Source organism: Sardina pilchardus, chromosome 15 (genome assembly GCF_963854185.1).
Source record: "Sardina pilchardus chromosome 15, fSarPil1.1, whole genome shotgun sequence".
NCBI lineage: Eukaryota > Metazoa > Chordata > Actinopteri > Clupeiformes > Clupeidae > Sardina > Sardina pilchardus.
In genome coordinates, this window is record NC_085008.1 from 19,883,063 (window position 1) to 19,901,711 (window position 18,649).

At 39.4% G+C, this 18,649-nt stretch overlaps 1 protein-coding gene across 1 annotated transcript; it reads right to left on the bottom strand.

Annotated features, from left to right (window-relative positions):
• Positions 1–1,993: 1,993 nt before the first annotated feature.
• Positions 1,994–17,413, bottom strand: LOC134102474 (calcium-activated chloride channel regulator 3A-1-like). The gene is made up of 13 exons (XM_062556581.1): positions 17,258–17,413; positions 16,989–17,129; positions 16,645–16,795; positions 16,130–16,238; positions 14,337–14,478; positions 13,427–13,594; positions 11,666–11,881; positions 11,194–11,458; positions 10,698–10,859; positions 8,068–8,298; positions 7,644–7,910; positions 2,299–2,304; positions 1,994–2,016 (listed from the first exon to the last, which is right to left on the bottom strand). Exons 1-13 carry the CDS (start codon positions 17,411–17,413, stop codon positions 1,994–1,996), a joined length of 2,037 nt encoding a protein of 678 aa, XP_062412565.1.
• Between the last annotated feature and the right edge of the window lie 1,236 nt (positions 17,414–18,649).

Genomic DNA, 18,649 nt, shown 5'->3' on the forward strand with positions numbered 1-18,649 from the left:
TAACATTCATGGCGGAGGTAACTGCAATAGTAAATGCACGGCCTCTCACAACAGTTTCCACAGATCCAGAGCATCCTGCGATTCTTACCCCGGCCATGCTGCTCACACAGAAGTCTGGCACGCCGCCGGTACCGCCAGGGCAGTTTGAAGGACGCGACCTCTTCAAGGCACAGTGGCGACGTGTGCAGCACTTGGCCAATGTCTTCTGGGTTCGATGGAGGAAAGAATACATCAGTGGGCTCCAAGATCGGCGTATATGGCGGACGGCAAGACCAAATCTACAAGAAGGAGATGTGGTCCTGCTTAAAGAGGGCCAGGAGAAGAGGAACGATTGGCCAGTCGGGCTCATCACCAAAACCTTTCCCAGTGAGGACGGCAGAGTGAGGAAGATTGAGGTGAAGGTTGTTTGCGAGGGCGAACAAAGACTTTACCTGCGCCCCATCAACGAGGTCGTCCTGTTGGTGTCTAAGGACACTGTTTAAGAGACTGGATTGACTTGATATCCTTTTCAAAAACTGTTTACTTAGGTTTGTTTGGGTGACATCCTTAAGATGTCAGACGGGGAGTGTTCTGTCCCTAGAATTTATAGTAAACTAGGGCAGTGCCCTTGCATACAATGTTTTCCAAGAAACATGTTACCCAATGACGTTGATGCAGGTAGATCATGTTAGATTGGTGATGATGTAGAATCAGGCCCATGCAGTTAGAGCTTTTTACTGTCTTTGCAAAGTAAAAAAGTGAAGGGGAAAGGCGTTTGAGTTGCAGCTAATGGCAATATTAGACACATACATACCCGTGCGTTTTTGCTATTGTTGGTAAATTATAGTCTAAAGTTAACCGCATGACCATGGCCATATGCCAGTGCTATGAACTCGGAGTGATGTTTGAATGAATGTTAAGCCTGTAGCCGATGTCCAGATAGAGTGAAGAGCCGCTGTTTTAAATGCAAATTTTAACAGAATGGTACCGACGTGTGTGTCGGCCTGATCAGGCAACAGAAGCGCTAGGCAACCGCGGTTGTTGAGTAGCCTAAGCTATGCAACGTTACGTGACTGTAACAGCCTGGTGCATGTGACTGTAACAGCCGGGTGCATGTGTGTCAGACTCAGCATGTTTATCCAACATGCACAATCTTGAAACGGTCCGTTGTTTACGTGAGACAGTAATTTCCATGATTGGCAACGTGAGTGTCAGCGAAATGGGCTTTTTTGTTTCTATGCTGGAGTATGTGAGAGTGAGGGGGAGTGGCTAGTGCGAGAGCGGTAGAATTGTGGGATTGCGGTAGAGTTGTATTTCGCTTAATTTAACGATATCTTTGTCATTTGTTGTCCAACAACAACCAAACTTCGCACTGCACTCACGCATGGCATTAGCAATACCCGTGTCAAATTTTAGGTCAGTCGGATGAGCGGTTCGAGAGTTATGCGTGGGACAGACAGACAGACAGACAGACAGAGTGACACACAGACAGACGTTCCTTGCTTAGATATTTCCTGTTTCTTGGTAAATGCTGCCACCTAGTGGTGTTATTTGATAGTGAATTTGAGCACGCAAGTCAATGTGGTCATTGTTGTTAGTGCCTTCGAAGTTAGAGACACGGTGAAATGCATGTGCATGTCTTTGTCCATCCTACGCCCTCGACACGGGACAATCTGTAAGTTTGAATGTTATAATTTAATTAAGCTATGTACTTAGCTAGCCTTTATTTGCTTGTATTTTGTGTTTGGTAATGCTATATTTAAGCAGAAATCTTTAACTAACGTCCTGGCTAGTTTATAGCTAACTTCACCGCTCAGAAATAGCTAACACTGTTTTATCCGTAGGAGCGGTATATTGTGTTTGTCATTTGCATGTATGCAGAAAAGAATAGCTTTATTCATTGAAATCTTCTTTATTTTTGTACTTTCAGTTTTACAAATGTGGTTTCCTAGTAAACAATCTCAAACGGCATCAGTGTCTTGAGCACTTACTGGACCCCTGTTTAGCTCGCTGTCTAGGCTGTGTAGAGCCGCATAGCTGAGGGCAGAAGATGCACCGTGTTTTAAATGTAAAGAATGTCCATGATGGTGTATACATAGTCTGCTGATACAATGACTGTTAATAAAGGTACAACAAAATATTCTCACTATTGTAAAAAAAAACTTTCATTGATTGAATGTAGAAGTTTTATACAGCAGGACACTGAGCAATAACAAAATCTCATGTTTTTGAGATGTCTGATGGCAGAGGTGCTTTTGGGTCCATCTTAACTGGGTCAAGATATTAAGCCTTGGGCATATTTCCAGGCACACAGCTCACCACACCCTGTACGGGAATACACAATCATAAAACCATAAAAAGCCATAATGCCAATGCCAAATGTCATAATGTCTCTTGGTCAAGTGTGGCTCTGACAACCAGGGCCGGTTCTTCCTACAGGCCACCAAGGCGACCGCCTAGGGCGCCAACTGGTTGGAGGGCGCCCTAAAGCATCTTTCTTTCTTTTAAAAACATTGATGAAAAAAATAAGAAACGCTGGAAACAGAAATTCATTACAAAGTAGCCTGCAAAGCTGAGCTAGCGTCTTCAATTGTAACAAAAGTGTGGTCTCATTAATTATAGCCCAATAACTAAACCCATTTAGAAAGACCCGTCCGGCGTATGATTTCGACAGACTAATGTGAATGTGAGCGTGTGTCAGTCCATCGTAACTGTCTGCATAATCTTTGCAACGTTACATTGGTAAACATTGTTGCAATGTCATATCTGCCTCGTTTTAACGTTTAGCTATACAATGCTGAAGAGAAAGTCATTGTAGGTCCGGTTCCAATAAATGCAACTTATCTAATAGGAGTCCCATGGCTGAAGCGTGTTCTTATAAAAAGTCTTGTCTTCCAGTTAATGTTCGAATGTTTCAAAATCTGCGCAAAATCTCAGTATCGCCTAGGGCAGCCAATGGGCTAGGGCCAGCCCTGCTGACAACAGATACTGTAATCCTGTCTGAGTGGCAACCAGGGGTTAGCATCTGCAGCTTTTGTGATTTGTGTTAGGCCTCAGGAGGCACATCAGTTTTATATTCCAGATAAACAAATATAAATACATTTGGTATTTTGGATGTCACAATAGTGATCACCTTGATAGTTAGGGGAAGACCTTGGCCTTCAGGGTCAGCTGAGATGGTGTCAAAGAGAATACCATCCAGCTACATTCCAAATGTACAAGCAACCAAGATATTTAGCTGACCCATGAGTCATAACTCTGGTGACACGTCATCAAGGAATGATTTAATTGTGAGCACTTAAGGTCCATAAAATATCATGAGGTTATTTTGTTTTCTGCTACTGGTGTTGTTTTCTAGAGCACGCATACTCAGTTTTATGGTGTCATGCAAGTGATTATAAAGTGATTCCCGTTAGTCCATAACCTTAGTTCAACAACAAGATCATGTGATCGTGGTCTCTCTCGATCTCTCTCTTTCTCTCTCTCTTCCCCTCTCTCTTAGTTTACATGTGCATACTACTAACTACAACTATGTTTTCCTTTATTTGTTAGGTTTGTTTGAAGTCATGACAGTTCTGGTCCTTTGAATAAAAATGAACGCTTACAGATGAGGGGGATTCATACCTTGTCATATCTCTCAGTTTTGTAGTCTGATCACAGCTGCCTTTCCAATGAGCAGGGACGAATATACTGCAGTCACTTCCTTGAAATAAAACCTGTTCCCAACAGCATTGTATAAATAGTTTGATGCATTATTTGCAACATGCCTTGAAAGAGTAAAGGGAGAGAGCCAAAGCCTTGGTAATTACAGAAACACTAATTGAAATCACTTTTCAACTGACATTTTATCAAACAAACGTTAGTATTTTACTTTATAATACTTTAATAGCAGTCATCACCTTAATGTTTTGAAGGAGTACTGGATCTTCAGGGACAGCTGGGTTGATTGCAATGAGAATACCTGTGTACCCATGTCCATCCAGGTCTATTTCTGATGTACTCGACAAGAGGATGACAAAGAACAGTCCTGATGTCTGCAGAACCATGGTTATGACACTTCTGCAAGGAACTTTACCATGCTGAACATTTAAGGTTCATCATAATATAAATGTACAGAGAAAATCAAATCATCCAAAGTGCATTGTGATTCACCATCATTGTTTTGTCTATTGCAAGATCTGACCTAAATATTTGAGAGCAAAAGATAACATAAATAGCCTAGGTCTGTCCCTTTGCCAACAAGCTATTGTCATATCAAAGAGGTAATTGATATTTAAGCTCAAACAGCTAACCCTTGCCCAGCAAAACACATCACAACACTGATGATAATGATAATAATGATAGCATTAATGCATTTTATTGATAGTGCTTTTCAAGACACACAAATATTCTTTATATTTCACATAGAAGAAAACACACAAGATACAAAGAGGGTAACAGGAGCAGTGGTGTAAGTGATTTTGGGTGGCTGCTGAAAGGACGGTAGGGTGTTTTATTGTCTGTTGTGGTTGGGGAGGACGTTCCAGAGGGAGGGGGTGCCAGCTGTGAAGTTGGCGCAGGTCAGAAGCTTAGTGCTTTGTGGTCTTGAAGATTTTTGTTTTGTGAAGATGACATGTGATCGACGATGAGGAAGTCAGAGGTATTGAGGAGCAAGGCTACTGAGGGTGTTGTACTGTAAGTGAGGGGAAGTATTTTTAAATCAATCTAGTGTTTGACCATCCAGTGGCAATGTCAGAGACTCCATTCTCATAAGTCAGAGAGCATCAACATGACTGATCAAAATGAAGTCATCAATTAAAGGATTGTGCTGCTTTAAGATTGAAAGTTGTAACCTACATGACTTCTAATAGCTTCCTATGGAAATTCTATCCATCCTCCACATGTTAAGTGTAAAGAATGTCTGTGATTGCATATGCATAGTCTGCTAATACAATGAGTGTCAATGAAGGTACACCACACCTTGTACAGGAACACTTTGTTTTTGTTTTTGTTTTGAATGTGGTGCAGTGGCAAAAGCGTTCACAGCGCCAAAAATGTCAATCGGATCTCTTATTTGATCAATTTGACAATATTGATGATAGGAGCAGAGAAGTATGAACAGACTACTGTAGCTTTTTCACAATTTTAGCTCCCATCAACAAAACCATCAGCATGGTCATCTGGGTCGTCTGTTTCTCCATGTGTTGATGTGCTTGTCATCTAGCAGGAAGTTTGGGGCGCCCTTCTCTCCACATTGGCCGTACTAGAGGATGTACAGTATCTCCATGCACAGTTTGTCTCATCAACTAGATGCAGAATACAAAATATGACCGACACTCAGTCCATTCTCTGTAAATAAATCACGCTTGTCAATTTGTTTCCATCTCCTACTCCCCCTACTGCAACTTTTATGAATGTAAATGAGTGTGTGCGCTTGCTTTTGTCCATAAACATATCACAAGGTAATTTTGTTCTCTAGGGCAAAAGTGATTCTTCACATAATCCGTTTTACAGTCTGTTACATCGTGTTTCTTGGCAGGCCATTTTTTTATGAAAAGGTTTAACTACAGGATCAAATGGCATAACGTGTTTACGTGTGTTCTCTCGCAATTAGCAAGTGTATGTGAGTCTACTATATTAGCCTTATTCTCTCTTTTGACTCCATATATTGGTTTCCATTTTACAAACGCAACTCAAACATATGTATACATTACATGTTTGCATATTTGATTTCTTGGCAAGAAAGTTTATTTGTGTGCATACTAGAGTGAGTCCTACAACTACAGTATGTTAAGTCACCACTCCACCTTGGGGAAGGAAATGAAGTACAGTAGGCCTACAGTAGGTCACTGTGCAGAACCAGAATCGCAGGGTGAAATTGATCAAAAATGTGAGTGGTCAATGAACTGTCTCATGGAACTGTCTCATGGCTAAGAATAAGGAGGAGATTCTGTCCCATGGCTAAGAATAAGGAGGAGATTCTGGACAAATGCATTGAGGGAGAAGTAGAGATGGAAATAATCAGACAGAAAAAATGGAAAAAAACGTTCTGAAATTTGCACTGCTGCAGCCGATCAACCATGGTGATTTCGTGTCAATCTGGGAATGAGTGCTGGCTTATCACAGGTAGCTGCTAATCAGGGCAGCAGGTGTTGGGGCGTTTCATTCCTAATTTGTAACGACCCGGTGACGTAGTCTCAGTAGAAAAGTGCAGGACTACGTCAACATTCCAATAGCATTTTGGACCAAAGTGTCATGGCATGTTTCAACCTGTAGAGGGCGCGGAGAGCTATATCTCCAATACAAAATCATACAAAAGGTTACTTTTCTCGGGAAACACGATTTTTGACAACATTGACCCTGGTAATAGTGTAGGTCACCACTTATGAGTAATTTCAATCAATCAACAGCTCAAATAAACATATTTTACGGTGCAGTTACTCTTTAATAAACATATATTTTTTATTTTTATTGATTTACAAGGTGGTACATGTTTCTTCTATATCATAAAATAACAATGTTTCGATGGTCCCAGCCTCCCTCTCTAACCACTACCAGTTTGGCTTTGTCCAAGCGTCCAGGGAGTAGGCTCCGCCCCTGCCATCTAGTTTCAGCAGGATCTGCATGTTTCTGCACAGTGCTGCTCAGTGACCTGGACTGAGGACAGGGCCTATGCCAAACTCTCTCATTGTTGCTTGTGTCTTTTGTAAATCCTTTAATGGATTAAAACATATTAACCTTCAATGTGCCTCCCTGAGTCTTTCTTTTAGAAATACAGGCTAGCTAGAATGCAGAGTCTGAGAGTATAACAATGCATAATCTGCCTTTTGACCTGGATGCCTTGCAGTATAAGCATGGAACATCTTCCATGAAATTATCACATTATTTTTTACGATCTGGTGGTACCAATAATCGATTTACAGATTTGTGTCGAGAACCAGACACATTCTATGAATGATAATTGAAAAAACATAGATTACATACAGTATTATAACAAATTTAGATAGATAGATACGTTATTGATCCCCAAGGGGAAATTCAAGGTCCCAGCAGCTTAAGACACCACACACAACATACAGTACAATGTAAACAATGTAAACAGGAAAATTAAAAAGCAAGTCAACAAATCAACATGACTAAGGGAGCAGTAGAATACTATAGATAAGGTATGCATGAAATTTAGAACACATTAGTCAGCTGCCAGGACAGGTTGTGTGTAAATTCCTGTCAAACTACATGATTCCCCTTGTGGTCAATGACAGCTACAAAACTGATTGTACTAGTGGGGTATTGTTCAGTAGTTTCAGTGGTATAACTTGAATTTATTATCATACAGATAATGTAACAATTAAACACCCAAATTGACAATAAATTATCTTGGTTTACTTATTCATGTTGGCTATACATACAATTATCTATACAAGGTAGTCTATTTTACACAACTGCAATGCTGCCAGTGAAGAAAGTTAATAATTTTAGATGTTCCCACTCACATTTAGGAACAGTTTAATATGGCCTCCAAATGCCTAATATAGGCCTATTAATGTGGCAACTCAATTAACTTCGACAAGGCAGCATTTGACGGAACTTGATATTCCTACGGAACACGATTCCCAGTACCGTCCCTGATATGATTACGAGGAGACCTATGGTTACACCCACGGCGATTCCTACAACATTCGTACTTTGGGGTACTGGAGGTACAGGAATGAAATTCACCACTCGGACAATGTTTGAAATCTCCGATCTCAGTGAGTCAACATTTTCAGCTGCAACTGCAATGAAGATGATGGTTCCGTTGGTGATGTTTAAATTGTGTGGGATGAATGAGTGCTCCTCAATGGAGCCAGCCTCTTGTGGTGACAGCGCTGATGTGTTGACAAGATGAGTGCCATTGAAGTTGCCTCTCAACAAGGCCATATCTTCGCTCCAGTGGATATGGTAGTGTGAAGCTGTTGAAATGAGGAAGCGTGCCATGCTTAACCTGAGGTTTATAGGTTTATGGGGTAATCTCTTTTGATGAGCCACCAGATGGCTCCATTTATCCAATTTATTCATGTTTTTGTTTGTCAATTTTAGTTCACAAGTTAATTTGAAGAGTACCCTCACCTGTTCCCTGGTCATAGCTCGCCCCAGGAGCAGTCCAGGTAAGGGTGACGTTGTCTCCCTCCAGATTGGCCTTCAGGTCTGTGATCTTACAGGGAGGAAATGGTGGAGGGCCTGTAGATCCTGGGGGTAACTCCACCACAAAACTCTCTCCTGTGGCTGTCCTGCTGAAGCTCCCCACCTCCACTGGTTCATGATTGACAGGAGGCTTTGGGGGATTCATCACCACTTGGCCTGATGAGCGATATCAAACAAACGTTATACAGCGCCCTCCACAATTATTGGCACCCCTGGTTAAGATGTGTTCTTTAGCTTCTGATAAATTCTTTTTTTTTCCAAATAATATAGGACCACAATGAAAAAAAGCATAAAATCCAACCTTTAATACAAGTGCATTTATTTAGAAGGAAAAAAATCCCACATTAAGAAATAATTATTTTACATCAAATCATGTGTGCCACAATTATTGGCACCCCTGATGTAAATGCTTTGTACAACCCCCTTTTGCTAATAAAACAGCACCTAATCTTGTCTTATAATGTTTCACAAGATTAGAGAAAACAGAAAGAGGGATCTTCGACCATTCCTCTTTGCACAAAATCTCCAAATCATCCAACGACCTGGGTTCTCTCCTCTGCACTCTCCTCTTCAACTCACCACACAGGTTTTCAATGGGGTTGAGGTCTGGGAACTGAGATGGCCATGGTAGGAGCTTGATACGGTGTCTGGTGAACCATTTCTGTGTAGACTTGGCCATATGTTTAGGGTCATTATCTTGCTGAAAGACCCAGTGACGATCCATCTTCAGCTTTCGGGCAGAGGCCACCAGATTTTGATTTAAAATGTCCTGGTATTTCAAAGCATTCATGATGCCATGCACCCTAACAAGGTTCCCAGGCCCTTTGGAAGATAAACAGGCCCACAGCATCACCGATCCTCCCCCATACTTCATAGTGGGCATGAGGTGCTGTTCTGCATACTCATCTTTTTGTTACGCCAGACCCACTTAGAGTGTTTGTTGCCAAAAAGCTCTAACTTTGTCTCATTTGACCAAAGCACATGGTCCCAGTTGAAGGCCCAGTACCGCTCCAGACGTTTGTGCTTATGATTTTGAGTGAGAAAGGTTGTTTTCCCTGCATGCCTCCCAAACAACTTGTTGGCATGTATAGTGCCTGATGGTTGTTTTGGAGACTTTGTGACCCCAAGATGCAACCATTTGATGCAATTCTGTAACAGTGAGTTTTGGAGATTTTTTTATTTCACTTACCATCCTCCTCACTGTGCGTGATGGCAAATTAAACATGCGTCCTCTTCCAGGCTTGTTTACCATTGTTCCAGTTGTTTTAAACTTCTAAACGATTCCTCTGACCATAGATATGGGCAGGTGTGCGAGTGGCTATTTTCTTATAGCCATTGCCTTACTTGTGAAGGTCGACACACATCTGCATTACTTGAACAGTGTGTTCCTTTGTCTTTCCCATGTTGAAGAGAAATGGCCTCTGTGTCAAGTCATATTGATAGCCCAGGGAAACAGGATGTTAAGAATTACTAATTAAATGTTCCTACATACTCTGATTGACTTTGTAAACTACTGTAGAAATGACAGAAATGACAGAAATACTTTAATTACATTTATTTCCTAGGAATTGTTAGGGGTGCCAATAATTGTGGAACAGGTGATTTTATGAAGAATAATTATTTCTTAATGTGGGATTTTTTTCATTCTAAATAAATGCACTTGTATTAAAGGTTGGATTTTACGCTTTTTTTTCATTGTGGTCCTATATTATTTGGAAAAAAAATGAATTTATTAGAAGCTAAAGAACACATCTTAACCAGGGGTGCCAATAATTGTGGAGGGCGCTGTATATAAATGTATGATGTATTTTCTAAAAGGATAGTTCCGGTCCTTGATTATGATTGGCTGAATCGCGTTCAATGTCGTTGTAAAACTCAACACAAACATGCGCCTTGACCACATTATTTCGTTCTATAGTTCTAGTACTGCCCTAACACAACTTACACAAAAGTGAGAGTAGATGCGTCTCGATGTTGCAACCGTTTTGGAAAAGCAATAAGCCACTTGAGACCGTAGTTTACACTGATTTTAGAACAGCCAAGGGGGTTTTTAGGCACTCCGCTTTCGCATCGTGTCTAACAACGCCCCTAGCTGTTCTAAAATCAGTGTAAACTACGGCCTCTTGGGGCTTATTGCTTAACCCTTAAACAGGCAGAGGTGAAAAATGAGTTGAAAAAAATAATAATTTCATGTTATTATTTGTCTCTTTTGCACCTAAGGAAATCATTCCCATACTCATTTTTAAAATATTTTGTGTATTTTGGAGTTGTATCTCCCAGGATACGTTGCCCTATTAAGGTACGAAAAAATTCAAAATGGTAAACATTTTAATGTTTCATTTGATAAACATAACTGATACAAGCTTTATTTTCTTGCCCATTTATTTAACTAATATTATTTTTCAAATTAATTTGATCATTTTCTATGAAGTTCTTCAAGTTTTTATTTTTTATTTTAGCTATTTATGTATACACATATACAGTATATATGATAAATAAGGAATATCTATCTATCTGTCTATCTATCTCGGTTAATCCCTTTTTTCACTCCTTACCGTTGACCACATATCCAGGGATGTAAGGTGCTCCATTGTGTCTGTGAGTAGAGATCCTGGCTATGTCCTTGTTTTTTACTCTCACTTTCAGGCTGTACCTTCCTGTCTTCATCTCAGTGAAATATGCTGAATAAATGCCATCATGCCTGAAGGCATCAGCACCTAGTGTAAGGAGATAAATGCACCGTAAGAGATGATGAACACCCACAATATCTCCCAATATTTGACAAGTAATTTGCATATTATTAAAAAAAAAGGGTAGACTATATGCGCTTCTGCAAACAACTAGTGAATCAACTGGAAGGGACGAGCTTAAACTAATGAAGGAGGAACGCCGGAGCTACACAGATGTTTACTAAGAATTCTTAGTAAACATTCTGTGTTGCTCTGGTGTTCCTCCTTCTTTACATATTATTAGTTAACACAATGTTACTATACAGTATGTCCCCTGGTATAAAAGTAGGGCTACTATGGTTTCATATTCCCCTGCAGTTACCTGTGCCTTTATCTTCCAACTGTAGCGGTATCTTCTCTGTGTTAGACTCTAATGTGGCTGTGACATTTGCCAGTATAACAGGTAATCCCTTCTGAGTGACAGATGCATAGACCACCATGGCTTTGCTACCATCAGAGGATGTCTGGTCCATGTGGGCTTTCACTATGATAGGGGCCACATCAGCACTGGCAGCACGGCTGGTTACGGTGACTGCCATCGCCTGTGCACTACCCTCATTAAGTAGACTGTAATGCCATTCTCCAAGCTGTGGAAAATTGAGACAAATTGTTGCTTGACAGATGTGACAGTGTGTGCTTTTCTCTTTGATCTATATCTTGATTTCCACCATTGTTGTTTGACCAAATATAGTTATATAGAATTGGCTTTGATTACTGATGAGTAAAGCTTATCTCTTGTGTTTATAGGCTGTTGATGGATCATGCATGCTCCATTCTGTTCAAAGATGCATTACCTCTGCAGTTCCTGGTATTTTCAAAGATAAGGTCTTTGTAGAACTGTCATGGGTGAAGTCTGAACCACTGAACAAGTCCCCACTTGGACTTCTGATGGATATTCTGGGAAGCAAAGCTTGATAGATAATGGTTATAACTGTACCATTTCCAACTGTAAAGTCCACTGAAAAGGTTCCATTAAACCAATCAAGTGTTGTTTTCCCAGAGCTTTCAAGCTATAAAGAGTCAGAAGACATAAAGATGTCAAAGTTTATTCATGATGTGCAGTAATAGTTTTAATATGATAATATGTATTTTCCTCACCTGAATTGCTTGTTTTGTTAAATTTCCATCAGATGTTGTAAGAGAGGCAAAGGCATCTATTAAGGCATTGGAGTCAATGCTGTCTGATGTCTGATGAAAAATCCCCCCTTTGAGAAAAACAAAGAAAGAATGACTCAAAATTATATCAGCAGCTCAACAAAACATTCCATTCATTTAAGAACATTCAACAGTGGTGTTTGGCATCCCAGACCCACCCCCCTCCACACTCATGATATAGGTTCCAACAAATACCAACAAATTCTTTAGTCAATCTTCTTCGATACAATCCTGACAACTAAAAATCAATTATTATTTGCACACTTTTTTATTTGATACATTTTATGGGGCAGAGGTTTATATTTCTCCTGACCACATTTACAGTATACAGTCTGAAAAGGTGTGACACTGTGTGCCAAAACAGTATAAACAGTTTGTTCTCTGCCGTGCGTGCACACCTATTTCCTCACATCAATGAACATTTTACTGATTACCTTTAATGCTGCTATTTACAGGGTCTTCCTATTTCAACTGCATTAATTGTAATGTATGTGTTGTTGTATCTATCTCTTGTGAAATCTAATTTTGACTTAACTCAATACATAATAATATTATTATTATTATTAATAATAATAATAATAATAATAATAATAATAATAATAATAATAATAATAATAATAATAATAATAATAACAATAATAATAATAATAATAATTGTGGGTTGAAATGTGCTAGAACTATTAAATGCTATACTTTGACCATCTTACCTGTTTTATTTGCCATAACTTGCAGTAACTTGTCTGCTGTTGGGCCCAGAGCAATAGTGTGCACAATAGTGCCAGTACTTTCAACTGTCCCCATACAAAGCTGCGTGTCACTTGCTTCTCCATCCATAAGAAGAATGAGTTCATCTCCCTCTGCTAGTTGATCATCCCCCCTAACTACCTGCAAAAGATAACACCTGATTATTTGGATCCTCAGAGAAGAGGGGATTCTGATATTGTCAAATAATGATGGGTGGGTCATATTGAAGAGTTTGAAGCACTTGTTTTTTTTTTACCTCAAGGCCTTTATTAATACCCTGGCAAATTCGTGTTCCACCGCCTGCATTATTTGGAAGTGCCCTGACAAGTGTCTCTCTGGATTGTTCACCATCAATCGGAGTCAAGCCTTTCAGAACTGAAGCGGCACTATTAAACTCCACAATTCCCACTTGAGCTCTATCCTCAATGATCTCTTTAAGAAACAGTGTTGCAGCCTGTCGTAAAAGCGATATCCTTCGCCCCTGAAATGAGAGCAAATCTTTATTGTATTTCCAATATCATACATATAACTGGAAACAGGCAACTTCATTAAATGCATCCTGATATCCAAAACCCTGAAAATATGAAAACAACACTTACCACCATGCTTCCTGATACATCCAGGACGAGGCACACAACCCTGGCCCTCCTCTGTACCTTCCACACAGCTGGGTACACATTGGGGAAGGGGGAAGATGGTTCTGGAACTCCAGCATCCACAGAGCTGTTGAGGATCACGTCCAGAGCTGCTCTGTTACCACACATCTGATTCTGTCTGTTTGGGGCTTCAGCATTATGAGTCTCCGTTGTGCAAAAATCTACCACCTGAATCATGAAAAAGTTGCATAACACTGACATAGCTACTACATATAGTATACTTTATTTGTGTGTGTATATATATAGCAATAAAACGGCACAATAAAAAGCAAAGTTATCAAATTATTTATTGATAATTGTTAGTAATTACCAAATAAGCTACATCAGTACTATTAAAAGCACTCAGAGAGCACAGACCTCCACCTGTATTGTTACCTCTGCCAAGGAAGTTTTTCATCAGGGTTTGTTTGTCTGCTTGTTAGCAATATAACTCAAAGAGTACAACCTAAAAAGAGCAATACAGGCGGAGGTCTGCACTCTCTGAGTGCTATTCTAGTTCTGTCTAGGTTGTCATACATTTGAACCTAAACTATTCAGATCGCCACCACGTGGCCATACCATGCCATTACACCACTAAGCGAAAAAACATAAGCGCCTCCGGAATCCCGAATTTAATCGTTTCTTCCTTGGGTCATATCTGACCTTCCCTGACAATTTCATCGAAATCCATCCATTACTTTTTGAGTTATCTTGCTAACAAACAGACAACCAAACAAACAAACCCTGATGAAAACATAACCTCCTTGGCAGAGGTAACAATCATTAGCAAACTATCAGGTGATGGCTACTTTACTGTTTCTGAAACAATATGATGTTGACAATTTGTATGGAAATAATTTTACATGTAAATTACTGAATAATAACAAATAGATAATTTCTTTGGAAACTCCAATCTCTTTTGTTAACTTACAGAGTCTAAGCTGGGATAATACATTATAGACTCATTTGCAGAGGTATCTGGTATAAATTTACAGTCAGCGGTAGGCAATCCAGTTTTTGGGTCTGTTTCACAAATCTCTTTAGATGTGTTTCCAGTCATGTTGATGCTACACCTGAAGAAAATTATAAAATGGAGATTGCACATGATTGCAGGTTACATATAAAGACATGACATAAACCATGGAAAAAAGCCTAATCAGTCCGTTGAGGGTAGATGTGGAAGTGCGAAAGCAAGAGAGCAAGAAAGCAACACTGCAGCTATATTGTCTATTATAAGACTACCTTTATCCTTAAGTCAAAATTATGATATAAATGACCTATAAAGTCAACATAATGAGATTCAAAGTCATAATTATGGCATACTAAGTAAAAGTTATGACATTTAAAATCATAATTATGAGATTCTTAACCTAGGAAGTTAACCCAGAAGCTATATGAAAGCTCAATGTGTGTTGTGTTCTGCTAAGCTTAGCTTCCTATCAAACTTTAGGTGTGATGTATTAGTTTAAGCCATGAAAACAGTTTGCATCAGACTGCAATAGTTTATTTCAGCAATATGTCTCTAACATCACTGTTTGTTGGACATGATGTAAGTGATTTAGTGATTTAGCTGGCAAAAGAATCTTAAAGTGACAGTGCAACATTTATAAATGAATTGTCTGTCTTAAGAAATGTATTTTCCCATTAATTTCTCCAATCAACGTCTGGAAAAAACTGTACATGTATATGAAGAGTTTGGACCATGCCTTTGGCTAACCAGATGACCACATGACTCATAATCATAACATAATTTCAAGTAAAAAACAAACAGAAAATAAGTTTCTGAAAGGAACTAGGCTACTCATCTCATGAGCCTTTTTGAATTCACACATTCCGAGCATTTGCCGCTTAATGATAGCTTCTAACTTCATCTCTTATCTGTTTGGATCCAGTGAACGCATTGGGCTAGCTAAGTGCTATCAAAGTTGCGCCGCACGCCAGAACCAGTGAGGGCACGCATTGAAACGTGAGAGGTAGGCTATGTATCAACTCGTCTTAATTAAGGGAATAACATAGTTTAATATGAAAAAACGGTGAAGTGTTCCTTTAACATGAATGTGTGTAATGACATAGCATACACTAAAGCATTTAGTGGTCTATTTAGGCTATTTAGTTTATATAGTTGTAGTAAGGTTTCAATAACCTTTGCTTAGACAGTAGGTACATTAATCCCGACAACTGCATATAGGTTACAAAAATACAATATTTACCTGATTTCCAGTATAAACCACCACCACGTCTGGTTTAACATCAGAATACAAAATGCAGATAATTTTGTGGGGTGAACAGAATACAGATAATGGTGACACTGCTCCCCTAATGGGCACTGTCACCTTATCGTAAGTCAGTACGGCATCAAAATAAGTTTGAAGGCATATGGGGGAAATCCCCCTGGCACCAAAACCTTCCTTATCTGATATAAGCACACCAAATATGAAATATGAAATATGAAATGCCGTTATATAAAAACCTGTACTTGTGCAGCAGTATGTGCTCATCTGTAATGACAAGAGGTCACTCGTTGTGCTCCATTAAGGGCCTACTTCAACGGTTTCTCACACAAATATACAAAACATCTAACAAACGGAGTAAAAGCTGAATTATATAACTCCAAATATATAAAGTTTGTTGCTGTTGTAATAATAGTCATCTTTCTTCTGAAAGCTTTTGACCATGAAACAGTGAAAATTAAACATTTCATGCAGATATTTAAATATGTGTCACCTTGTTGCCTCAACGTCACCCTTTCCAGACATGTAGAATGGCTCTTCATCACTATATTCGTCATATAAACCCCATCGCAGATGAGCCCATTCATGCACAAACACTTTACCTATAAGTTGGCACAATAAGGAATATATATAGAAATAGATATAGATAAATCAGCTATGTCGAACACACACACATGCACACTCACACACACACACACACACACACACACACACACACACACACACACACACACACACACACGCTCACACACAGAGACACAGACACAGAGATGGACAGACCCGATAACAATATCCTCTAACCACAGGGACAACAATAACAAGGAGAAGAAGCAAGGAGCTTACAGTAGATTGTTTATGTAAAGCACATTGAATGATCTGTCTTTGTGCTATATAAACAAGCTTGACTTGATTTGACTTCACTAGAAATACAAACAATAATTCTTTCTTTAAAAATGACCCATAACCCAATCAACCCAAGCCAGACATCAGCACAGTCATTGGGCTTACCTCTATTTCCATACACGACAACAAGCCCGTCATCTAACAGGAATTTTGGGGTGAGATGGATGTACTGGCCCTCATCTCCACATTGGCCATACTGGAGGGTGTAGGGCTCATCACCATATGCGGGGTTTGGTTCATCAATAATGACATGGGCCTGAAACCACATAAACCTTTGTTTTCACATCATTACTTTACTTCCACACTGATATGGCTACCATATTTTCTTTGATTAATTAGGTAGGCTTCTTTGAAAATTTGACAACTATATTAAGTATGAACTCATTTGTAAAGATATCTGCTCCACTGAACGAAAATGAATATGTAGATATGAATGTTTTCCACCTCACCTTGTCGTACCTCTGAGTTGTGGCTTTTCTGTAGTTCCCATTGGCTTCCCAGTTTGAAGGAACTAATATGGTTACCTCCTTAAAATGAAACCTGTTCCCAGCAGTTTTGGATAAATCGTAAGATGCATTTTTTATCATATCCTGAAATAGACAAGGGAGGGAACCCAAACAAGGATCATCAGACAGACTAATACTATATTCAAAAATTACCTTTCCACGTTACATGAAAAAATAACATTAGTATTGTATAATGCAATAGAGACCATCACCTCAATCCTCAAAAGGAGTTCTTCACCATCTGGTATTTCAGGGACGGCTGGGTTGATGGCAATGAGAACACCTCTGTACCCATGTCCATCCAGCTGTATTCCAAATGTTTTAGACAAGAAGATGACAAAGAACAGTCCTGATGTCTGCAGACCCATGGCTATAACACATCTGTAAGCAATGTCTTAGTATTGCACTATATAACACTTACACTTTATCAAATTGTCCAAAGTTCAACGCCAATAACCGTTATTCTTGTAAAGTTTTTTTTTTTTATTTGTGTTTTCCGTATTGTATTGTCACACCTATGAAGAACTAACCTGCTTTACTCAGATGTGTCCTTGCAGGAACAATAAAGAACCTATCAATCATTTAAATGATTGACCTAGATATCTAGAGACAGAGTTTCTCAACATTTTTGGGAACAGGTAATAATTGAAGAAATGGTCATACCCTATAAAATGTAAGCCTGCAGTTAACGCTGATCACATGCCTATATCTACACAGGCTATTGTTTACATAACATATTTTCGGGTGAAATATAAACAATTTCAGCAGTGGTGCAGTCTACTTACAGTATACGCAGTTCTACACAGTATAACCACTTAAAAAGCATCACAATCTCAGTATACCCACATAAAATAGGCAAGGATACATATTAATATTTGGGGTTGATCACAGTATATCCACTACAGCTAACTAGACTACACCACTGTGTGTACGCGATGTTGTAGCCTATTTGCATGACATTAAATATGGCCTGCTGGAAAGATTTTTTAATTGTGAACTATGTCATAAGCCCTATTCGGACGGGACTTATTTTACAGGGGAATGTAGAGTAATGCAGGTTTATCACATGACACTCAACTCTGATTGCGACTTCCATATTTATCGATCCAGGTTATCCAAAGAAAGCCTGGTTATGTTCAGTGAGATTCGTAGTTGTCAGGAAAATCTTCCCGATAGTAAGACACAAGAACCACAACACGTAGTACGTTTACTCTTGGCCGAGAGGAGAGAGTGCCCAGAAAGGAGAATTCTCCTCTCTGCAAAGCAGTCTCTGACTTTCTCCTCGCAGCGCAAGTCTTTTTATTCAGCAAAGCATGGCACATCACTTTTACAATCAGCGGTTACAACAGTTGTTTACTAGACACCTTTTTGCAGTTGGTTTCTCTTTGACGAGAACATTCTGTGTCTGCAGTTTTAGGTGTCGGCGTTCAAAGGTCAATTTAGGTCTACAGCAACTTGCAAGCACACATACAACAATGATAATAATGTTTTCCTTCACAGTAGTATATCCCACAGGGACATGAACTCGAGCATTGAAAAGATTGTTTGTGTACATTGTTTTGAACAACCTGGCAAGTTGGCGGAAAAAAGAATGGCTAAAGTGA